The 26,039-nt window shown below is 35.9% G+C and overlaps 1 protein-coding gene across 1 annotated transcript; it reads left to right on the forward strand.

Moving 5' to 3' along the window:
- Positions 1-24,981, forward strand: LOC140151899 (uncharacterized). Its single transcript, XM_072174215.1, has 15 exons — positions 1-111; positions 8,510-8,646; positions 9,298-9,477; positions 9,943-10,070; positions 11,793-12,011; positions 13,061-13,300; positions 13,664-13,840; positions 14,522-14,659; positions 14,919-15,101; positions 15,425-15,568; positions 20,138-20,327; positions 21,056-21,279; positions 22,246-22,371; positions 22,662-23,143; positions 24,016-24,981. Exons 2-15 carry the CDS (start codon positions 8,517-8,519, stop codon positions 24,275-24,277), a joined length of 2,823 nt encoding a protein of 940 aa, XP_072030316.1. The 5' UTR covers positions 1-111; positions 8,510-8,516; the 3' UTR covers positions 24,278-24,981.
- Positions 24,982-26,039: the final 1,058 nt, after the last annotated feature.

Consider the following 26,039-nt stretch of genomic DNA (forward strand, 5'->3'; position numbering starts at 1 on the left):
GTCATTGGTAAAAATAGTAATGTTGTATTGATATGGACTGCCTGTGCTTTTGAGTCATTGTTTTGATAAGTATGTAATAGAATTTGCCTTATTTCAACGCGTAACGTCCACGTAAGTACTAAATCACATAACCTCAAACTTTCGTACACTTTGCTATTCTATTAAATCAAGAAAAAGGAGGGTGGAAGTTGTTGAAAACTTGTAGTTTTTACCGTGCGAACTGTAATGACTGCGATCGCGATCAGTGTCATTTCCGCAAGAAATTGATTTGCATGAAACTCTATGGGAAAGTCCCACATTGTGGAAAGTCCGTACATGCACACATGCACAGACTTTGACCAACATGCGAGCAATACGTGAGCATTCAGTTGTTGATCTATTTTTATTCCTGATGTAGCCAGTTCTAGTGACTAGTACACGTACACTCTATGCATGGATTGCGTATGATTTTCCTCATGAATAATTAATGAGTCACTGGCCTACTTCTGGAATCTTGCATTATTATGATTTTCTTGCAGTATATTACTTCAAGATCTATACAATGCATGTAGTTAATCAACTTGTTCTCTAGACTAAACAATTTGATCATTTAGTTTTCGTATTTAGTGGTAAGTATGAGTTGATAGTACAAAAGTTTATAACTTCCAGCTTTTCATGAATATTAATTTTTTTAGTGACATAAAATGTTGTTATTTTTTAATTATTGCCATGTCATCGTTAATTGTGATCAATTTTCATTATCCCAATTCGATTGCAATAATGATCTGCCAGGGCCACTTAAAGTCATACGCATGCAGGCTGCATAAAACTAAATCAATCAATTCAAGATATGTCTTTCGTTTATACTTTAGTTCGCAACGCAAACTTAAAAAACCGGGCAAACAGACAGCATATTGGTGCTGCCCTATCGTTGTGCAGAGCTACTACGGTATGGGTTCCCTGTACTACGTAAGACTAGAGTAGACAGGGTTCGATTTAACTTGTGAGTTGTGTCGTGGAGCAAAATGCTCCCCATTTTGGACAACCTACACAAATTTCAGCTTGTATAGCAATTTTTTACAATGTAAACATATGCTAATATTATAAGAACATCGCCTAAATAAGGTTTTCGCTTTAACCCTGAGAGTAGATTGTTATTTATATTGCCCATTTGTCAAAGTATTTGTGCCAAACAATGACAAACATTTGCACTTTCTTTCCATTACTGTCGATGTGTTGTTATGTTGTTGCCATTCTCAACAAGGTGAATGCCAATTGATCCTGATGTCATCAGATCTATGATGGAATACAGGACACTTCGCCCACAATGCACTTCGCCTACACGCCATTTCGCCTACGTGCCATCTCGCCCCCTAATTAGCTATTGCGGCAATGCAACGCAATGACATTGTGGATGTATACGATCGATGCGCTCAGGATGTGTGTGTATTCAGATCGTACTATCAATGATGTATTCATTAAATCGCCCCCATTGAATGGACGAGAATATAGTGACCACGTCCTGTTGTAGTCTTGAGAACCCGGGCTTGAGAGCTGAGAATAGCCCGGTGTCGATAGGTGATGGTTTGATGATGGTGCTGTGGTGATTTGAAGTTGAGAAGTATAATAGTTGTATTTCCCCCTCACCTAATTTAGCTATATCGGCAATTAGAATAGTAGCTCAGTATTGTGTTTTCGAAATAAGGAAAGTATAGTGCATCAAAATTTAATAGGCCTACGTTTCCTACGGTACCGTTTTTTTAATAGTCTTTTGGACTTTTGCATGTTTTCTTTATTGGGCAATTTGTAATATTCTTCTTTCATATTTCGTAATGTTTTTTTAGTGTTTGGCTTTTTTGTTGTTCTTGGTTCTTGCTATAATTTGTTATGTTGTTTAATGTTTATTTGTTTTTCTTTGTTTGGATTTATTAGAGCTTTGTCTGAGTGGGTTTTGGGTTATATATTTTCAATTTAGTTTTTTCCTTTAATTAGTGTATTGTTTATGCTTTTCTTTGTTTGGTGAATAATTTCTTTGTTTGGGATAGGTCTATGGCTTTTTGCTTGTTTTTTTTTTTGTTTCTAGTTATATTTTGGCTCGTTTTGGTTTGGTTATCCTTTTCTTTATTTTGTAATGTTTTGTAGCCTACTACATACTAATTTGGTACGATCGTATTGTTTTTTGTATATTATGCGTTTTTGTTTGTTTTATTTTGTCTGTATCAATTATTATTATTATGTCTGTCTGTATTTTGTACTGTTTCCTTTTGATTTTGTTTATTTGGTATTGTTTTCTGACATGTTTGGGGGTTGGGCTTTTTTGTGTCCTATTTTTCCATTTTTATGGTTTTCTGTCTTTCTTTCTTTCTTTTTTTTTTTTTTTTTTAGTATGCTTTTCTTTTGGTCTGGCTTTCTTTTGGATTTAGGCCTTTTTGTTCTATTTTTATGTTTGTTTTTCTACTTTTTGTTATGTGTTATGTTATTGTTTTGTTATGTGGTTCTACTTTTTTTAAATATTTTTAGTCACAATTTTGTTTTACTTTTATTCGCCTCTTTTATTTGGTCTGATTTTATGTTTTACTGCATGTGTTCTTAACTTCTTCTTATTATATTGCCACTTTTGGATGGATTTCCGTGGTTCCTGGTGGGTTGTTGTTGGCATCTGAGTCTGACTCATGGTAGGCCCTATCTGATCGGTATGATTTGGGTCCATAATTTTCCTTTATAGCTCCCGCCCGATAATAATATGATCGGCGAGCTAATACACAGATTGTAGGCGCTGGAATGAAATAGCAATTTTTTTCGTTTTAAATTTACATCATTTGTTTGGCTCGAAATTAAAAGGGGATAATGCGATCAGTACGAGCTAATATATAAGAGCTGTCAGTGAAAACTATCATTTAAATAGGAAGCTATTTTTTATGCAAATCACACATTATTGAAGGACCACTTCGTATGAAATGGGAATGTTTTGTGTAAGAAAATAATGTAACAACAAAGAAAATTAGTAATTACATAAATATAACATATTATTGTCTTTCTCGTGTGCCCACGGACAAACAAAGTATAAAACGAATTTAAAAATATGCATAATATTGTACTAGTCATATATTATAATGTTAGAGATGCTTTTGTATTTGTGTTGTGTATGTTGTTTTTTATTCTTTCTATCTTTTTTTCTCAAGTTATTTGTGTTTTGTCCTGTTTAATATAAATATGCAAAATGAATAATAATAAAAAGGACCACTTCATATAACTTCCAAATCTGGGAGTTTGATAAACCTAGATTTGGAAGATACGTGAGGCCTATGTCATGTGTACTTTATTCATGCATGTCGTATAATTTGAAACTTTGCTTTATAAACTGATAATGATGATTTATATGTTTAAGCTAGTAGGCCTACTCTATGTCGTACTCATGCAATGCTATTATTTAACCGTCTCAGCTTTTTGACAGTCGGACGAGTAGGACCTTTTTTTCTTTATAGTTACCAAACTATGCTTAGCTCAGAATATATGATCACTACTAGTATCTCACATGGCGTAAGAAAGACCATGAAGATTTAACTGGTGAAAGTTCCTTTTCGGAAGTGGACTTTCACAGTTTATCTTTCTTGACTGGCGAGAACTACTCTTTGACCGGTCCTCATCAGGGATTTCCCTTTTAACAAAGGAGCACCTGCGCTGCCCATATGATGTAGCATAAACACCGCCGTCAGCATGATCTGACTCGTTATACTTATACTTAATTGCTTTGGCTTCAAGTATTTAGCATGTATCCTATATAATATATTTATTTGATTCAAATGCAAGTAAGGGTTTAGGTATTTTAGTCTCAGCTCAAACCAAAGTCAGAAAGTTTGATTTATTTATGTATATGACATGACCATTGACAATACAATAACGTATCAAAGGGGAAAAAAGAATTAGGCCTAGGGCCTCAAGAAAGAACAGGATTGAATAAAGAAAAATTAAGGACATAAGGAAAGAAAGACTTTGGCCTTATGCCTGAAGGAGGAAACCGGGTTTAACAATCTAATACGGTATTCGCTTATAGTTTGAACCATTTGATTACCGACGGAGTACAAAACAAGCATAATTGGACGGAAAGAGAAAAATGATAATAATGGGTGTACTGAAATGATATGTGAAAGACTAAAGCTAAAACTAAAAGACCTACGCATTTACAGCTGCAAGTGTTACGCTTCTCTACACAACATGTATATATAGATGGTCGCCTCATGATGGAAGGGCCTTTTGATGACCAATGATCAAAGTCTATTCGGGCCTTCCCGGAGTCCTTCTTTCTTAAATTTCTTGGTGACAAGCTCAAAATCGAATCCTTCCCTTATTTCTTAAGTTTCTCCTAGTATTAATTTAGTGTGCGAAACTGAACTGTCAAGAGCCGGGCCAAGAGATAAAACCATATAGTGTAGGCCTTGATCGCTTTTACATAATACGCTTCAACCCTGATCATGCTGATTTTTTGGCATTGTAATGTTTTAACGTGTCCACTGAGTATACATTGGAATCAAATTCATTATGTTTGTAAGACATCGGAGCTACCCTGGGAAAAAATTTCAAATAAATGGAAACATTTTGTGCAATAAATGTGTTTATTGATATACGAGCTGTGATTTAATTTGAAACTTCACGTAACTCGTTATTTTCCCCAGATTTGGAAGATGTAGGTTGTTTGGTTTTATATACAGGTATGATTCGTTTTAAACTTCATATAACTCCTTATTTTTCCTAGATCCTATTAACACTCGCACCGCGTCTTCTAGGTCTATCAAATACCATACATGATTTCATTTTAAACTTCATATAAATCATTATTTTGCCTGTTCATGTGTGCACCGTCTACGAATGGGTCTTCCCTATCTAGGCTTATCAAACACCCAGATTTGGAAGCTCGGATTACTCGGATGTCGTTTGCATGATCAGGCTGGGCATACACACAATTAACACTTGTCTAAAATAATTCCTTCCTTGTTTCTATTATTATAATTATTATCTTTCTTTCATTTATCATGTGTATACCGTCTTGTATATTATACATATGCACATCATATTTCTTTACTGATTTCTAACAAACACAACGGTCAAACAAAAACAAAAATTTCAAATTGGATTTATGCGGCATAAAAGTAACATTTTCAATTTCCGCTATTGATTCTTCGAGATGTGTTCATGAAGGGGTGTGCATGGAGTGTTAGCGGGAGTGTTAGGTGGGGTGTGTATGCGGGAGTGGACGTAGAGAGAACAAATAAACAAACCTAAGTCATTATAGAATTATAGGAGAAAGAAAACAAAACACAGATTCCAGATTCAGTTTTATGCGCGAAAAAGTAACATTTTCCATTTTCGCTCATAAGGTATTTCGGGGAAAATTGTGCAATAAATAGGAGTAGGATCCAAAAAGAGGTCTTTCGAGGGCAGTTGCTAACAAATGAGGCCTTTCGAGAGAAGACCCCCCAAAAAAAAAAAAAAAAGGAAAAAGAAAAGAGTTCTTTCTGGGCCATATTCTAAAACTTGATGGTCTTGGGAGGAAATATTCCTTGGGAGCTAGTCTTTTATGTGAAAACAATAAGAAAATGATGGGTCTTTGGATGTGTAGGCCTATAAGGGAGCACGTTATACTAATAATATTTGACAAAGAATAACCCCAAATTAAAATTTTACCGAAATCGTATTTAGTATTAACCAGTTTTGCAAACATTTGCAACTTTTTCTTCTTCGCGTGCCTCCGATAGGCCTACTTCCGACCAAGCACAAAACATGGCCCGTATAATTCTCGGGGTCTTAATCAAACTGAGAGCATACTTGACCGGGACTTGTCAAGCAATCGATCGTACATCAGTGTGTATGCTGTGTGTATGCCATGCGGCGCCAAGAGGCCCGGCCTTGTCAAGGAAGGTACATCGGTGTATTCTGGCATTTTTGCGTGCTTGGATCATGGTACCATTGATTGAACATAATCACACCCGGCGTTTTCGTGTAAGTGGTAGCTAATGAATATCCGCCGTTAACACGCCGTGCAAAATGGGGCATAAGTCACTGCACAGCCTCCCACAAAATATCTCAAAGCTGCATGCTGCTGGCGTTTGTTTTGCTAGTTGTGCGCATTTGTCTTTGAAAAATTTATTTTTCCCTTAATTGTTTCATTAGGCTATGTCAAAGAAGATCTTCTCTGATTTAATATCTTTTATAGGACTGCAAGTTTTAAAAGTTTATTTTAAGTGAGTTTGAGCCGGTAAAATGAATGATACTCGCAAGCGCTTTTTTGGCCATATTATATAAATTATTAGGCCATACTGGCCATAATTAATTTAACACTAAAAAGTATGAACTTATATGAAGTAAACATAATTTGTAAAATAAAATAACACATATAATAGGGCCTAATTGATTCTTTTGTTCATGAAAACATATCTGTAAAAGTAAAATACATATTAGTATTTAACATAAAAATACATTTATAAGGCCTAAATTTCGGACATATTAAATTAATTATTGTGCGTGAAAATATAAGCTAATAATGTAAAAAAGTGATGACGATGATGGGAAACTTGGAATCAACTTTCATTACCCTTATGATTTTGTATCATAATTCAATGGCTTTCCTTCGTCTTCGTGTGTATGGTACGGACTTACAAGCACACAACATGTTTTAACACGGCCCGCAATTACAATTTTTTGTTATGCACACTACCCGGCCTCCAACACGCTGGCAAGTAAAGACTTCCTTGAAATCGCCGGTATGACATAGTAAATCAATGGCACTGTCACCGCAGCACGCAACGTATCCAGTATATTCCATTTCCGGGCCATTCCGTGGTTTGGCTGGCAGATGCAGGGGACTTGTCAAGCAATCGTCGGCAGCAAATACCCGCGGTGTAAAAAGGGGCGAAACGCAAAGCACAGGCCCTGCTCGCTGAAAATGGCCAAAATTTATTTTAAACACTTTATCACGTTATCAAGTTATTAAAAGTAGGCTGAAAGTTTATAATTATCTTCATAAAAATTCAAGTATAACACACTTTAACACGAAGTTATCAAATTATTAAAAATGCATGTTGAAAAATGCATACACATATTAAAATATTAAAAAATATTGTTATAATCACATCAGCACGGTTTGTTAAAAACCGAACATAAATCTACACCGGGACGGGACGGTAGGGGCCTCAATTTATAAAACACACACACAAATTTGTTGAATATTCCCGTGCATTCATTGGAACGAATCCTTGATCGTATAGTTTGCTACCAACACAGGAACACACGACCCTTCCGGTCACATCGATCGTCATGATACATCCACAACCGCCATTGCAATGCAGCATTGCATTGCATAGGGGGCGAGATGGCACGTAGGCGAGATGCCGTGTAGGCGAAGTTGCGTGTGGGCGAGGTGTCCTGTTTCCCTATGATGACACCCAGGGTTGTAGCTACAGTGGGCGGTGGTGGGCGGTAGAGCCCACCACGCAAGTTTTGGAGCCCACCACTCAGCTGCAAATTTGGCATTGGAGCCCACTATTCAAATTGCACAATTTTGTTGAATTAGAATTGTCAAGAATTTGATCAATTTTGACAACAAATTACTAAATATGCAATATTTTCATCAAATGCAATTGGACTGGCGATAAAGTCTTTTTGGATCCGGGGGGATTTTGGCTGAAGAAACACAATTTGTGAAACACACAAAATAGGGATACTTTTTCACAACACAAATTGTATAAAATGTGTTCTTCATGACATATCTACATGTATATCAAGAAAAGTAAATGTGCTTATTCATTATTCTTAATATTGCTTGAAAATGAGAAACAAAAATATGCAAGTTTGGGACTTGTTTTACACATTTCTGTCCAAAAGAAAGGGCATCTATGAATTAAATAATGTTTTAACCGAAAAGGGAGCATGGTTGAGCCTTCATGGGCAAAGCAAAATTATAATATGTGGAATTGCTGGAAAAAGGGGTGTTTTTCCTCTGAAAAGTTCACGAAGTGAATTCCAAAAGAGGGTGTTTTCAAATTTTAGTACCAACAGGTATGGGTACGGTACATGGAGTGTAGGGATCAGGAGTTTGCATAAATGATGCATGTTTTGGGGTTTTCATCCTTTGCAGTCTACTGCCTTGTCCTTAGGGTGAATGAAATCTTCACATCATTAAGTTTTTGATGTAAGGGGTGGATGGAATTGAAATTCAGATATTGATCTGTGTGAGTAGATTTCTATATAAAACAAGAAGCTTGATGTACTTATAAACGTGTCCAAGAATAGTGTGGAATTTGAGAGGCAGATCCAGGGTTCAACTACAAACTATTAAATATATGGCAGTCTGATAAAGGTGATACTACATGGTAGGCTACGGAAAATCCAAGGTGGCCAAGTTCTGCCATCGTAGAAAAAGGGTTAAAATCAGCAATATTCAATACAAACATGTAGTATGTCCCACTGTAAATTGTAAAAAAACTGTTTAAAATCATAATATTTATATGTAATCTGTTATCATTCATCATTGCAGCAGCAAGATGGCAACAACAAGAAGAGAATCAGATGGCCCAGCTATTCATTTAGATGCTGAGGAGGATGACTCTGTTATGACAACATCCGATTATGCCCAGGTGGTATTTCAAGATGTACAGGAATGTTACCAACCAGGTAAATATCAAATTGGTTATTTTGAAGATATGTTTCTATGTCTTGTCTATGTAACTATGTCTTGTCAAACATTTATGGACTCGGTTCCTAGAAGGGGATTCATTACTGCACTCCTTCAAAAATGATCCCTTTTTCATTCTGTTTGTAATTCAATTTTCCCCAATTATTGGGGGTCACATGCAACAATATATATTTTTCTATGCTGACTTGTTGTGCTGGAAGAATATCCATAGCCTTCATGTGCCAAAACAATGGCAAAAATTTAACATGTAGACTGTTAGTAGTGGTACTGATAGGTAAATTTGTAGTGCTATGCACAGGCCTGTGTTTTCTGCACATTCTAAATGCAGCGTACTCCACTATCAACTGTACTCTGAAGTTATTTCAACATTTTTTTAATGATTCTTTTTGTATATTACCTATTTTCCTAAGATTTTCATTCACAAATTTTGTGATTGTTTTCATTCCATAAAATGAATTTTAAATTTATGTATTCATGTACAGGTCTTAAATGGTGGCCAAATAAATTTTGTGAATGTTTGTTAGCACAGAAAAGTGGACTTTAACCATATGCTATCTTTGATGATTGTGTTTTGAAATCATATTCTGTTTCTTGTTTTGAAATAATATTTTGTTTCTTGTTTTTCCCAGGTCACTCAATAACAATTACCTACATGTTAACACAGGCCATCAAACCTAGTTCAAGAGATTGGGTTGGTATATTCAAAGTTGGTTGGAGTTCTACCAGACAGTACTTGGCATTTGATTGGGCACCTATACCACCAAACTGGGAAACTGGCAAAATATGCACTCAGAGAATTATGCTGGATGGTATGTCAACATTGTACAGTCTTTTAACATGATTGCACTATCTAGCAATTCACATGAAATTGTTTGTTTCTTGGTTTCTTTTGTTTCTTCTTGTTTCTTGTTCTTCCTCTTGTCTTGTGTATAAATTACAACTTTAAATTTCTGGTTATTCTTTCATGTAATTATACACAAAGTTAGGCTTACAATTAGAATTAGGCTTAGGGTTAGGATTAGCCTACACAAAATGATTACATGAAGGTCAAAGATCAACCAAATCCCCTCTCCCCCCCCCCACCCCCAAAAAATAATTGTGCAGTGCTTACCCTTATGGTTTCAACACCAACTATGATTCAGGAAAGTCTTTTTATGAAAATCTTACATGAATTGACATATTCTCACAAAAATTCTGGTTATGTTTATAAATATATATATCTTGATTACAACTTTTAAGTCAAACAATGCATTTGATAATTGTCATCTATTCAGCTTACTATCTACCAAGAGAAGAGGATGGTGAGTTCTATCAATTCTGTTATATTGACTCCTATGGCAAGATGAGGGGTGCAAGTACACCATTCCAGTTTCTGAGAAGACCTGCTGATGATTTTGTTGAGGTGAGTTATCTTTTGAGTCATGCTTGTTGAGGTTATGAGGATGAGTTGATATGAGTTGCATTGAGTCAATGAGTACTTTGATGCTGATATGAGTTCATGTTAAAGTTACTGTAGGTGAGTTATTTACTTCCAATTATTGAACTCAGATTATTTGCAAGCAGGGTGTTAGCCAGGATCCAGAAACTGTCAGTCCAAAATTGTTGGGGTCTAATATCGATTATGCGCAATGATCGATCACATTTGTTTCAAAGTACATGTATACTGAATTTGGCAGGTCTGCATAACTCCAATATTCCATTATGTTGATACCTAAAAAGTATACGACAAACCACTATTGCTTTTCTTTTTTCTTTAAAAAAAGAAAAAAAGAAGCAGCATTTGATTAATCTTACAAGCAACTAGAATCCCCGATGCATGTCAGCAGTTTAATTAATGTTGATTTTTGACAGAGGCCTAATAATTACCTTTTCCATGACACCTTAATCATTATTTTTTAAATGACAATGACAATCAATTAAGTACTGACCATTGTTCAATGGGATATTGTGTGTAATTGATTACTTCGAGAGGAAATGACATAATTTGTTATGGTAGTCCCTGTATATCCTGTTGATATGGTTGCAACATCAGAGTTGCCAACACATATCTAACCCACACAATTGGGAGGGTAACATTTTGGATGATGACTTGCTTCTAAGTCATTGTATCGTGTTAAAGTATGTGAGGTGTAGCAATGTTATTGATGGCCATTTCCCCTGTTTCACCACTTGGTCAAAGTTGTTTTTTGAAGCTGTGTTGGTGAAATGAATTTGCAATGCATGTTTTATTAAGTAATACATTGAAGCATTTAATTGACTTGTCATTGATGGGTTACACAGTAGTATAAGCTTTGTAGTTCAGTGTTCTTGTCCCCAATTGGGTGTTTTCTGTTAAAGCACACAAAATAGAGAGTGCAGACATAACATTAAATGCCAAATGTAATACTTCAAGTTCATGGTGTCAATGTTATGTTCACACTTATTTAAAATTCTTGCACTACATAGCTGCCATATGATCACTGATTCTCTCTCTGTGTCAGGTGGCGCTGTGTAGCGCTGCTGTGGTCTTCACAAGAGTACGCCATCTCACTCGGTCTGATGCCAAGTGCATTGCACCTTTCATTGGTTAGAAACCAGCTTCACATCATTTGTCCAAGATGTTGGTGGACGTCCTCTTCCTTGTCGGCCTTCCCATAGCCCCTTGCAAAATTTGTAACTGATCACTGATTACTGGTACCATAAGTTTTTTTCGGTGAATTTGAGTTTGCATCATTTATTAACAAAATGCTGAAAAAAACATCAATAGGAATGTTTTGCAAAAATGTCCATATTCTATTTTATAACTTCCACAAATACTCAACCACACTTAGGCAAATTTAACATGAAATAATTTAATCAAATGTAAGGATACAAGTCTTTACTTTGCAAGAGGAGGCAAATCATTTCAAAGAGGGCATAGTAAAATAATATATTTAGAGCATTTACTTGTTCCATACATGTATATGGGTTCAGGGATGTTCTATTTTGAATCTTCTTATAATTAACAATTGGCAGTAGGATTATTCTTGGGTGTAGTTTAGATTGCCAGCTTCAGAGCTGAGATAAAGTCAGATCCATTTAAATTATGATGAGCCAATGCTCACCAAATATGGTAATGTGATTGATTGATTGATTGATCTTACAGGTTGTAGATGACAGTATGGACATGTTAATGATCCAGTCAAGACAACAGGCCACATTAGAGCAGCAGTTGCAGAAAACAATGAAGCAGTTAGATGAGCTGACAGGAGAGAGGACTTCATTGGAATCAGAAACATTGGAACTGAGAGAAACAGTAGAAAAACAACAGAAAGCAATGAGAGATCTCAAGACACAGTATGATGAACTACTTAAAGCTAAGGAGGTGTGTTATTAGCGAAGAATGTAAAATGAGAATAAGTATTCATATTATCCCATATGTAATACCATATATGTAACTTATATATATTTAAGAAATAAAGGGTAATGCATGATCCTTTACGAAAATAATGTGTCGAGGCAGTAAAACGTAAATAATGGGTGAGGCGCAGCCGAACCCATTATTTAAACGCTTTTACTGCTGAGGACACATTATTTGCGTGTAAAGGCTAATGCTGCACCCTTTATTTGTATTCTATTACCACAAAATAGTGTGATTTAAAGAGAAAATATCAAATTTTTTGCCCAAATATTTCAAGTTGTTTACCTCAAGGTGGAGCGCATGCGCGTAGCCAAAGCGTATGCACATTCCAATAACAACCTAACATTCCATTCTCCCCTATGAGCAGGTATGCACATACGATAACACACCCCTGACATTCCATTCTCCCCTACATAAGCAGGTGTGCTGTGCGCTCTGCTGTGCGCTGTGATGATAGAAGAACATAAAGTTCGTTGCCCTTGACACTTTATCGCTAATTAATGGTCTGTCACGTGACGCGTTTCAACAAATCACAGTGCGCGATTTTGAATAATGGGTCGTGGGGGTAATAGAATGCAAAATAATGTGTAGGACCTAACTGGGAAAATGTGAATGCATGTTGTTATTATATGCACCAATTCAGACAATCATGTCCAATTAAACGAAATATTTGTTCATATTTATGAACCAACATGAGTTGATGAGGCTGACATAAGGCCATGGCAAAGTCAATAAATTGGACAATTAGATGTAACAAACTTAGTATTGTTGTAAATTTTGTTCTTCTATCTTCTCATATATAATAAAACTTTTAGAAGCTACAATTTGCCAAATAACCTTGCCTTTCTCACCAATTGCACAAGATAGGCCAGTTTGTGTTGAAAACTGGATTCGTCCCAGTTCCCAAGTAATTTATAATCTCAGCATCTATTTCCAATGCATTTTGCATATTATTGAAGATATTATCTAAATGAAAAGAGAGTCATAATATTATCTATGCTTAACTAACACAGGAAGCAGATACCAAGAACAAAGGACTACAACATGAGAAGAAAACATTGGAAGGGCGATTGGAAGAGGTGCATTCAGCTCTTGTGAGTCTTGAACACGATAAGACCCAGTGTGAGGACACATTACAGCAGACGATCAATAAGCTTCACGAGGCAGAGAAGCAGATTGACAGAGTCAATGTAGAGAAGGAGCAGCTATTCAAAGACATTGAACATGTCTGTATGGAAAGAGAAGAGTTTAAGGTAAGTGATGGGAAACTTCTCTGTTCAATTCAAGAAGACTGATCATACAGTATGGGGAATATGTACACAAATTTTCCCTTAAATTTTAAATAATCTCTTTGTATCTTTATGTAGGTAGGCAATGATTTCCCTCCAAATGCTGAATTGTGGGACATTTTCCAGGCCTTATTTTGTAAATGATAATGATGATCTAGATGTACTTCCTTGCAAATGATCATGGACAAATGAAGAAATCAACAAGACTAAATAAACCATTTAACAAACAAGGTTTTCAAGCAGCAAAATGATAAAGAAGTTGTCCATGGATGCTGAGTTGCAGAGAGCATCATTACCAAATTTAACCAGACATTATTGTAATTTCAGTCCCAATTTGCCAACTCTGAGAAGCTGAATGAGGAGATGCGTCGTGAGGTTACAAGTCTCATGCAGCAACTATCCAACCATTCTGAACAGACCAAAGTGGTGAAAGAAAATGAGACTAAGGTGAGGGAGGAGAAACGCAAAATAGAACAGCAGCTCCTTGTAGCATCTGCAGATAGGGTAAGTACATGTACTGTTTAACACTTTTGCAATGCATCATGAACGTGAAGTTAATTATATCTGATATAGACCTTTTCAGGAGGACTCATATTCAACCAATCAATTTCTTGTGCTTTGAATACATATTTGACCACACAGTGGACACCATATCATATGCTATGTCAAATATGATTAAGGTGATACATGATTGGTGTGAGCACTCATACCACACCACACCACACGTTCATCAAACACACTCGCAAGTGTGTGATTGGATGTGGTGTTTTTGTTTACTGCACGCATCATTTCTCTTGAAATTTCAATCAGCTGCTAGAAAGGTCTAATATATAGCTATCCTTGTTACAGTAGTATTGATCAAATTGAAACTGTAAAAGAATCTACAGCTGTCAACAAATGCGACAAATGATCTTATCACTTCCAAGACTGTGAGGACTATTTTATGTGTTATGGTCATTGGACTAAGCATTTCTGAGTTCTTCAGCAGAACTTGTCTGGCAAGTTTGGAACTTAAAATGGAGTTGCAAAATATACCAAGCCAATGTATCAAATCAAATCATTGAAATTATATTTGAAGAATTTGTTCGTTTTTGGGTAATTGTAGTTGCGTTTGTATACAGTCTAAGTTGCAGTTATATTATACACGTGTTAATCCAATGTTCTATTTCATTTTGATATCATCAGGAACATCTTCGTACAATTAAAGAGAAACTGAAACAAAGAGAGTCTCAGCTGGCAGCTGCTGAGCAGAATCGCAAGTATCTATCAGATGAAATAGACACCATGAAGACTGTGAACCAGAAACTGTCACAAGATCTGGAAGTAAGTTGTTGATTTGTGTCTTGTGCCATATAACCTATTAGGAAAGTATTTAAATGATCAAAGCAAATGAAGGGCTTATTTGCCTTAAATGTGTGACAGTTAATATTTTGTTGTTTTTAGTATAAGAATTATTAGGAAGGTTTTTTTGTCTGTATTCCAAATAACCTTGCAAAATAAAGTTTAACAGTTTTGATTACTGATGGTTTCCATTTGAATTGAATTCTTCTCATTGTGTGCTTGTTGTTTTGTTTATTTGCAGGTTGCTTACACTGAGAAGGATGCCATGAAGGGACAGTTGGCTCGTAAAGAGAAAGAATTCCATGAGCGTGATAGGAAGTTTCAAGGCAACATGCATCTAATGCAGCACCAGGCTAAAGAAAAAGAAAACCTGTTAAACGATCAGGTGAAAACTCTGAAGGACAGCATCAAACAGCTAGTTGAGGTAGATATTGCTATCTAATCATATGAATAACCAAAACTAGGCCCCTCAAATCTTGTATTAATATGGGAGGCAACATGCAAATGGATAGGAAAGACTGCCCAACTCAGTAGTAGACTATCAGGAGTATGTTATGAACTGGATTGACTGCTACACAACACATCATCGTTAAAAACATGACAACACATTCATTCAAATTCTAAGGTTAATCTTTCATTCATGCTGCTCTTAATCTCCTTTATGCATTTAGCAGAACCAGAATGCCACAGGTGTGCTTCTATTGAACTCTAATTAACTCCCTTATCTTTTTATCTTTGTCTGTACAGGAGAAGGAAGTAGCATTGCGTGGACACAAAGGACCTATGCAGGCATCACAAGTAGCAATGAAAGATCTGAGAACAAAACTAAAGAAAGCCCAAGACAAATGTGAAGATGAAACCAAGAAGAGAATAGAAATGCACAAGACACTGGTGAGTGAAACAATGTCTAGTTACTATTGAAACCAAGAAGAGAATAGAAATGCACAAGACACTGGTGAGTGAAACAATGTCTAGTTACTATTGAAACCAAGAAGAGAATAGAAATGCACAAGACACTGGTGAGTGAAACAATGTCTAGTTACTATTGAAACCAAGAAGAGAATAGAAATGCACAAGACACTGGTGAGTGAAACAATGTCTAGTTACTATTGAAACCAAGAAGAGAATAGAAATGCACAAGACACTGGTGAGAGAAACAATGTCTAGTTACTATTGAAACCAAGAAGAGAATAGAAATGCACAAGACACTGGTGAGTGAAACAATGTCTAGTTACTATTGAAACCAAGAAGAGAATAGAAATGCACAAGACACTGGTGAGTGAAACAATGTCTAGTTACTATTGAAACCAAGAAGAGAATAGAAATGCACAAGACACTGGTGAGTGAAACAATGTCTAGTTACTATTGAAACCAAGAAGAGAATAGAAATGCACAAGACACTGGTGAGTGAAACAATGTCTAGTTACTATTGAAACCAAGAAGAGAATAGAAATGCACAAGACACTGGTGAGTGAAACAATGTCTAGTTACTATTGAAACCAAGAAGAGAATAGAAATGCACAAGACACTGGTGAGTGAAACAATGTCTAGTTACTATTGAAACCAAGAAGAGAATAGAAATGCACAAGACACTGGTGAGTGAAACAATGTCTAGTTACTATTGAAACCAAGAAGAGAATAGAAATGCACAAGACACTGGTGAGTGAAACAATGTCTAGTTACTATTGAAACCAAGAAGAGAATAGAAATGCACAAGACACTGGTGAGTGAAACAATGTCTAGTTACTATTGAAACCAAGAAGAGAATAGAAATGCACAAGACACTGGTGAGTGAAACAATGTCTAGTTACTATTGAAACCAAGAAGAGAATAGAAATGCACAAGACACTGGTGAGTGAAACAATGTCTAGTTACTATTGAAACCAAGAAGAGAATAGAAATGCACAAGACACTGGTGGGTGAAACAATGTCTAGTTACTATTGAAACCAAGAAGAGAATAGAAATGCACAAGACACTGGTGAGTGAAACAATGTCTAGTTACTATTGAAACCAAGAAGAGAATAGAAATGCACAAGACACTGGTGAGTGAAACAATGTCTAGTTACTATTGAAACCAAGAAGAGAATAGAAATGCACAAGACACTGGTGAGTGAAACAATGTCTAGTTACTATTGAAACCAAGAAGAGAATAGAAATGCACAAGACACTGGTGAGTGAAACAATGTCTAGTTACTATTGAAACCAAGAAGAGAATAGAAATGCACAAGACACTGGTGAGTGAAACAATGTCTAGTTACTATTGAAACCAAGAAGAGAATAGAAATGCACAAGACACTGGTGAGTGAAACAATGTCTAGTTACTATTGAAACCAAGAAGAGAATAGAAATGCACAAGACACTGGTGAGTGAAACAATGTCTAGTTACTATTGAAACCAAGAAGAGAGCAGAAATGCACAAGACACTGGTGAGTGAAACAATGTCTAGTTACTATTGAAACCAAGAAGAGAATAGAAATGCACAAGACACTGGTGAGTGAAACAATGTCTAGTTACTATTGAAACCAAGAAGAGAATAGAAATGCACAAGACACTGGTGAGTGAAACAATGTCTAGTTACTATTGAAACCAAGAAGAGAATAGAAATGCACAAGACACTGGTGAGTGAAACAATGTCTAGTTACTATTGAAACCAAGAAGAGAATAGAAATGCACAAGACACTGGTGAGTGAAACAATGTCTAGTTACTATTGAAACCAAGAAGAGAATAGAAATGCACAAGACACTGGTGAGTGAAACAATGTCTAGTTACTATTGAAACCAAGAAGAGAATAGAAATGCACAAGACACTGGTGAGTGAAACAATGTCTAGTTACTATTGAAACCAAGAAGAGAATAGAAATGCACAAGACACTGGTGAGTGAAACAATGTCTAGTTACTATTGAAACCAAGAAGAGAATAGAAATGCACAAGACACTGGTGAGTGAAACAATGTCTAGTTACTATTGAAACCAAGAAGAGAATAGAAATGCACAAGACACTGGTGAGTGAAACAATGTCTAGTTACTATTGAAACCAAGAAGAGAATAGAAATGCACAAGACACTGGTGAGTGAAACAATGTCTAGTTACTATTGAAACCAAGAAGAGAATAGAAATGCACAAGACACTGGTGAGTGAAACAATGTCTAGTTACTATTGAAACCAAGAAGAGAATAGAAATGCACAAGACACTGGTGAGTGAAACAATGTCTAGTTACTATTGAAACCAAGAAGAGAATAGAAATGCACAAGACACTGGTGAGTGAAACAATGTCTAGTTACTATTGAAACCAAGAAGAGAATAGAAATGCACAAGACACTGGTGAGTGAAACAGTGTCTAGTTACTATTGAAACCAAGAAGAGAATAGAAATGCACAAGACACTGGTGAGTGAAACAATGTCTAGTTACTATTGAAACCAAGAAGAGAATAGAAATGCACAAGACACTGGTGAGTGAAACAATGTCTAGTTACTATTGAAACCAAGAAGAGAATAGAAATGCACAAGACACTGGTGAGTGAAACAATGTCTAGTTACTATTGAAACCAAGAAGAGAATAGAAATGCACAAGACACTGGTGAGTGAAACAATGTCTAGTTACTATTGAAACCAAGAAGAGAATAGAAATGCACAAGACACTGGTGAGTGAAACAATGTCTAGTTACTATTGAAACCAAGAAGAGAATAGAAATGCACAAGACACTGGTGAGTGAAACAATGTCTAGTTACTATTGAAACCAAGAAGAGAATAGAAATGCACAAGACACTGGTGAGTGAAACAATGTCTAGTTACTATTGAAACCAAGAAGAGAATAGAAATGCACAAGACACTGGTGAGTGAAACAATGTCTAGTTACTATTGAAACCAAGAAGAGAATAGAAATGCACAAGACACTGGTGAGTGAAACAATGTCTAGTTACTATTGAAACCAAGAAGAGAATAGAAATGCACAAGACACTGGTGAGTGAAACAATGTCTAGTTACTATTGAAACCAAGAAGAGAATAGAAATGCACAAGACACTGGTGAGTGAAACAATGTCTAGTTACTATTGAAACCAAGAAGAGAATAGAAATGCACAAGACACTGGTGAGTGAAACAATGTCTAGTTACTATTGAAACCAAGAAGAGAATAGAAATGCACAAGACACTGGTGAGTGAAACAATAATCTAGTTACTATTCTGGTCTCTACATGGACATGGAATTTTGTTTGCTCTGGCTGAAAAATGTTTTGTGTAGTATTGTGTAGCGGGTTATTTTATGTGTTTCTCTACATGAAATAATTCTATCCTCTTCCAACACCTAGGTTTCATTATCATTGACGTATTGGACTTTTTATTTTTTTCGGAGAAGAGCAGGTAGGGCAACTACTTGATTATATTTCTACATGTTCATACTACATACTCTGAAAATTTTAGAAAATTCATTTGAGTCCGTTTTTTAAAATCACATTTTGTTCCTAAAATGGGGGTTACAACGGGCAGTCTCTCCATAGGGCTACATGTAAAGACCAGTTATAGACAAATGGCCCTAAAATAAAACTGACTCGTGCGAATTTCCTCAAATTTTGCATATGATGTAGATTTAACATCTGGAATGTAATGCAAGTGATGTCGTTGCTGCTCTTCTAAATTCATTTTTAAAATGACTGCCCCAGACCAAGGTGCCAAGTCAATTGGATCCATGACCAGATTTGTACACTCCAGTGACAGAGATAAGGGGGCAAGGGAGGGCACATGCCCTGGGTGCCATCTTAGAGGGCGTCAAATCAACCAATTCAGCGCCACTGAGATTGATTCTGCACCCCGTCCAAGCGGCGAAAGTAAAAATATTTCAACATAAGTAGTCATTTGAAAATACTGTTTCAAGACAAATTGATTATAACCAAATAAGTGATATTTGTGCACATTTTGGTGTGGTCCTTGTGCAATTGTATCATGAAGGGGACGTGACATTCTGTACTTTGCCCTATGGGTGCCACAACCGTAGCTACCTCACTGTTTGCATCAAGATCATTTTAGGTTCATCAGACTCAGAGATCCTTTTGTTTTAACATAATGCCCATTATTGTCTGCAGCTTGTGCTCCAGTACTACAGTTAGTTGATTTATCATGGGACAGTGTATAGCTGTTCGGTATTATCCAAAACTAATAGTTCAATTTATTTCTTATTAATGCTGTCCTGTGTATAACTTGATATATCTACGTAGAAAAATTAGCCAATTTAAAATCTGAGATACTCAAACCAGTAATGTAGGGATTACAAGATGAACACTTCATAATGGGGATTGTAGTGAAACTTAAATAAATAAATGCCACACAGTAATGAACATATTGGATATTATTAAGCTTTTGAAACTGACAAATGGCCATCTTTTCTGATCACAAATTTCCAACAGGAAGATATAACTAAAGCATTTATATATCTACCAATTGTTTTTCATTGCACACCCTGAAGACTGCCGTTGAAGCCACATATGTGTCGGAGAGAGAAGACTTTCAGAAGGAGATAGAGGATATGAAGATTAGGCTATCCATGGGAGCGGAAGAGTACAAGAAGAAATATCTGGAATGCAAAACTTTAGAAGCCAAGTATGACAAACTGAAAAAGACTCAAACCAAACGAGATTCAACAACAAGTGTAACAAGTAAGATGCTCAGAAATTATGTCTATGTTCTGCATAGGGATATGTTAGCTTTTAATTCCTTGGATCAGAGTGTACTATTAATTGATTCTTCATCTTGTGCTGAAGGGGTCATTCTTTTTTGCAAATATAAAGAAATATAAGAAAATCATAAAAATCATATTTTTTTCTCTTCAAGAAGAAATGACAATAAAAAAAATTTAATTTCCATTTTATAATGAGCATAGAAATATTATGCTATTTTCAGGTTTTGTGGATGTAAAATAATTGTGTATATTTTAAAGCGAGTTTATCAGAAACGTTCAACTTGATGGTAGCAGATTATGTTTCAAATGATCAGCTAAGGCAGTTTTGGCCAGCCTTGTGTAATGTTTGATACAATTAATTTCTTATCCCTTGTAGCCAGGTTTAATTCAATCTGTACAGTGTTAGAAGTGGCCAGTGTTGCCAGTATACAAAACTTTCCAGTTCCCCATCCGTGTCCAATGACTTCTGCAAGGGCACTGCCCCATTTCCCTCTCTTATCTTTTTACATTTTTTGCTGTCCTTCAACTGCATTGTGTGTAGTGCCATGAATATCTGTTTGGATATTATTAAGTTGCACATCATTAATTCTTTTCCCTAATCTATAACTTTCATTAGCTAATCTTAAAAGATATAGTTCCAAACATGGCAGCTTATAAAAGAAACAAAGCTAATAAGCTGTAAATTGTGTTAATTTTCTGCTCTAGAAGAAGAAGTAGCCCTTGAGAAAGCAGCAGCTTCCCCAGGTACATCCAGTGATGACAAAGGTACCCAGTCAGGGCTACCAGCAGCAGCTGTGTTAAATGCACCAACTACACCAGCAGATGGGGGAACCTTTGATTCCAAAGAATTAGCAGAACAACTCAAAGAGCTTATGCAGGAATTAGAAGACCGTAGTGGAAAAGTGAAGAGATACAAACTGAAATATATGGTAGGTTTTCAGATTGCTACAAAAATGCAAGTAGTGTACAAAGTTGTAGTGCATTTCATATTAACTGCAGTATAGAATCCACAACAAAGGGAAAACGGTGGCTCAGCATTTGATTGGCTTGTCATAGAATGTGTTTTGTGACTTGCAGAGGTGGGATTAGAAACACTTCAATTCAAGACACCTGTTAGTCTGTTACCTCTATTGTATGTAATGTATTGTCTGTGCAAAGCAGCTAATACTTAGATAATAATGCTCCAGATATCCCCAAATATCCTAGCATGGGGTAATTCTGATTCCAGAAAATAGGCCAAGGTAGACCCTGAAATATGTTGGGTGGATTTCATATTAATCAAATGGATACAAGCTAGAAATTACAGAAATCAAGACAAATTCAAGTAGCAGGTCTGATAGTCAAGTTATTGAAGGCAGTTATCTCTGGAATCAATAATTGTTGTCATATTAAGTTACACTTCATTTGGCTTAAAACTAGCAAAAATATTTACTGTACGGATTGATATAGTACGGTGTGCACACAGTTGAGTGCAGCAGCTGCACTAGTTGCATATAATGTGTGACTGGCGCACACTTTTATGCAAGTATAATTTGGGACTTTATTGATGCACACGGTAACAAAAACCCAAATATTTTATGCCCTTTTATAAGTCGAACAAAGTGTAAGAGCTTGTTAGAGGTGGTGTCATTATTCTGCTCTCAATATCATAGTTCTGACCAATCATTGGACCCTCTATTCATGACCTTATGGGCAAAAAGTAAGCAATAGCTGGCAGCTGATGTATATCAAGTGTTTGGTTAATTATTGCTCCAAGCAGAATCACATATTCTAGATGGCAAAATCAAGTGAATTATAATTTAATTATTCCTGTTTGTTCCATATTGGGATGTTTATTATTCATTACCAGATACTGTATTATTTTAAAGCATCCATTTTTTTCTGTTTCTTAACAGGAGGAGAAAGAGAAAAACAGCAGTTTAGTCCAAGAAAGAGATGCTCTAAGAGACAAATTGAAGGAGCAAGAAGACAGAATGAAGAACATGGAGGAAGAAATGACTGCAAAAATTCAATCACAAAAGGTTGGTTTTGTTTCAAAGTCACAGATTTTGTAGGAGTTCAACATTGTCAGTTTCCTCATTGCCATATTATTAGTGACATGTGCAAATAAGTGTGCCCACCAGCTGGAGAAATCACACACAAATCATACACAGTGAGGGAATTTGCATTCTGTGGGGGCAATTTTAGGTTTTTTAAAGTAGTCATTTTCTTACCAGTTAGACATCAGTTGGGTTAATCAAAACATTTCCCTGACTTTTGAAAATGTCTAGTTAATAATGTATCCATATTTATCATTTTTTGTAATATGCAGGAAGAAAATGATCAGCTTCAGCAGAACTTCAACAAGCTCCATAGTGACTACATGCAGATGAAGCACTCCTTTGAATCCGTGAAATTTGACATGGCACAAGCCAGTCAGGAAAGTACACCAACCAAACAACAGCGCCCTCCCATCGTTGAGCCACCGGCAAGCCCAGAGAGAGATCTCCCACTTCAATTCAAAAATCCTTACACCCAATCTCAATCTCAAACTCAATCTCCAGTAGATGTTGTACCAGAGCAAAAGTTTCCCAATCCATATGTGGAAGAGGGTGCTGCACAACCCACAGCGCCCCCTATGAGCGTGCCGCCAGAGGGAAGCTCATTGTTGTCACCAGTGTACCCTCCTGATATTGGCCTACCAGAACCATTGCAACCACATATTTTGCCCCAAGCCAAGATTGCAGCCATTAAGAATGCTACTAGATCAACCAATAGTAATGGTGAACCAATATGTGATATGAGTGACGATAGGTAAGATATGAAATAATCTGGTTTTGTGTTCTAGTTGTGTTAGTGCAAGAAAATTGTATATAGCTGCATGTTTGTTATTTCACAGAAAGAGCATTTTTTAGTTTCAATTTGTTCACCTATTTGTTTTATAACGTTTCAATTATTTAATTAATTGCTTTTAAGGTGGTACTACACCCCTAGATAAATATGTGACTATTTTTGCATTTTTCTCAAAAAATAACAACACACTGGTAACAAAAGTTATGTATATTATAGGGGCAAGGAATCCAGTTACAACACTGGAATTTCAGTGACTCAAGACAAGCGATACGTTATTTATGATAAGAAAAGAGGTACCGCTAGAATGTACCTCATTTCTTAACATATATAATGAACCACTTGTCTAGAATCACTGAAATTTCAGTGAAGTAATTGGATTCCTTGCCTCAATAATATACATAACTTTTGTTACCAGTGTGTAGTTATTTTTTGAGAAAAATTCAAAATTAGTCACCAAATTTATCAGGGGGTGTAGTACCACCTTAAGACTGGTAAAATAGCTTAAAATGTGTGCACTTACCTATATTTTTATAATCCATTAATAGCAAAGTTTCACTCAAAATGTCACTTGCGAATTTCTTACACTGACACCATAATCTTTTTATTGGATCAATTGTAATTATTTTCGCTATAATAATCAATTTGGTTTTGGAAAATGAATGGCCCATTCTATTTTACTTCATCCACGTTATTAGTCTGAGGTAGTCTTGCAACACCACAGTTAGACTTTGAGACCCTGAATGGGTCATGTCCCATTGGTTGGGAACCCCTTCTCATCAACATTGACTTTTGAATTCAAAATCACTGATATTTTCTCATCATTCTCATTACAGAGATGAAGTAGCAGATGAATTCCATGATGCACGTGAGCTCCCAGAGGATGGCTCCATCAAGAAATGTCCAGAATGTAGCATAGACTTCCCTCCATCATTTCCTGAAGAGGACTTTGTGATGCATATCCAGCAACATTTTGCTCGTCAGTGTCCTATGTGTCAGCTACTGATGTCAGGGGAGACAGAAGAGGACCACCAAGCCTTCGCTAATCATGTAGAGACTCATTTCACATACGAAGATGATGATCAAGAAGTAGCTTAGATAGGAACGAGTGAGCTAGTGGACTGATTGTATGTTTTGTTTTATGAGAAAAGTGTCAACGGTTTAACAGTGATGCCACTTTTGTGTATTTTTTTTCCTTAGTAATTTTTTTAAAAGGTTATGATTATAACAATAGTGGCATCACTAGGTTAATGCAGTGATGTTGACCTAGCTAGTACTATGGTGAATGAATCGAGAATGATCAAGTAACTTATTGGAAAGTGGAATTGTCGAAGAGTTAGCTGTGGAGGAGTGATGGCTACATATGCCGGGAATGCTTTCTGGCTTTATACCTTAGCAGGTTTTCTCAACTGGTCGACAGGAGGCCAAATCTTACTTGCAGGCATGCAAAATGTTCTGTACGGCAGCAAAATTCCTTTTTTAAATATTCTAAAAGGCAGTTAAAATAAAAACATTGCTCCTTATGTTGTGATTATAATACTGTTTCCACAGAAAGAGTAAAGTAAATGTCCAGATCGTATTGACTTATTGTCCTAATATGAACATTTACACCCATACCAGTTTGCTTGGGTTTGCACTCACGCTGGCTCACAACATGTTTTTGTATACAGGCCCATGCATGATAATTGATTGAGAATACCTGCTGTTGAAAAAAGTCAGAGAACATGGAGGTTTGATATGGATTCAGGTAGTATAGGATGGAAGTTAGTGAGATACATGAACAGGTGCAATTTTAAACTTAAAGCAAATCACACTGGTTATTTGGTTATTGTGGATGATATGGACAGGAAAGAAGAATAAAATCATGGAGAGAATTCTGTCTTCAATATTATGTCATTCCTTCAGTGTTGCTGTTGTATTATATATAATAACTAGCATATTCAGTCATTATACCAGTATGATATCAGTGTTTATTAAACTTGGGGGCCATTTTGTCCTTTTGTTCTGTAAATAGCTTATGAAAAGAATGTAATGTAAAAAAGATATCTTAAATTTCACTAGTTGCTGCTTCCACTGGTGCCATGTATGTTACGTTTGCCATTGGCTAAACTTCTTAACATGCTTTATGAAACTATTATTTCTGTAAGATCTTTATTCTAACCTGGGTAATTTGCAAGTATACATATATTATATAGGAGTGTATGCTAGGAAATCACTAAAAAGTTTGGGGATGAATGTGATTTTATATATCTGTGTTACCAATGTTTAAGCTTAACTTATACTTAATGTATACTGTTCATTTGAAGCAGATGAATCCATAATTACAAAGTGATGACATCATGGTAACTTGAAATACAACTTGCTGGAAGTATTGTCAGTACATTATTAGATAAAATGAACACACATTTGTTCTGGAAGGTCATATATCCAAAAGCAAGGGTATCTAATAATTGAAACCAATTAAATTTGTCATAATATTGCTCCTACAGAGTACATAAAGGGATATGTGGTCATTTAATTTTGACACCTAAAACCTATAATCAACTTATCAATATTTTGATATGTAAGTAGCAATTAAAAATCTGATCTTGCTACTGAATTTGACTGGGAATTATTTCTTCATTTATTAATAGAATATGAACACCCTCAAATAATGATGTGTGCTGTTTATTCTATCGTGTATTTAGTATAAAAGTGTGGCCATTGTACACAAGCAATTCTTTTGCATATTATTCACCTGTCTTCTTCATTTGAATTGTGGAACTTTTGGAGTGAAAACCTTTGTAAAGGTCGGTTTTTATTAAGGATATCAAAATTGAAATCTATTTTGGTAGCAAAATTACTGTATATCCTTTCAAGC

Source organism: Amphiura filiformis, chromosome 1, assembly GCF_039555335.1.
Source record: "Amphiura filiformis chromosome 1, Afil_fr2py, whole genome shotgun sequence".
NCBI classification, from domain to species: Eukaryota; Metazoa; Echinodermata; class Ophiuroidea; order Amphilepidida; family Amphiuridae; genus Amphiura; species Amphiura filiformis.

What these genes read in the sequence shown, in the direction of transcription:
- LOC140151899 (XM_072174215.1), top strand. Translation starts at nt 8,517, where the DNA reads ATGGCAACAACAAGAAGAGAATCAGATGGCCCAGCTATTCATTTAGAT. An exon ending in TCAGAGAATTATGCTGGATG is followed by an intron (nt 9,478 to 9,942) that starts GTATGTCAACAT and finishes TCATCTATTCAG; the next exon opens with CTTACTATCTACCAAGAGAA. An exon ending in AACTGTCACAAGATCTGGAA is followed by an intron (nt 14,660 to 14,918) that starts GTAAGTTGTTGA and finishes GTTTATTTGCAG; the next exon opens with GTTGCTTACACTGAGAAGGA.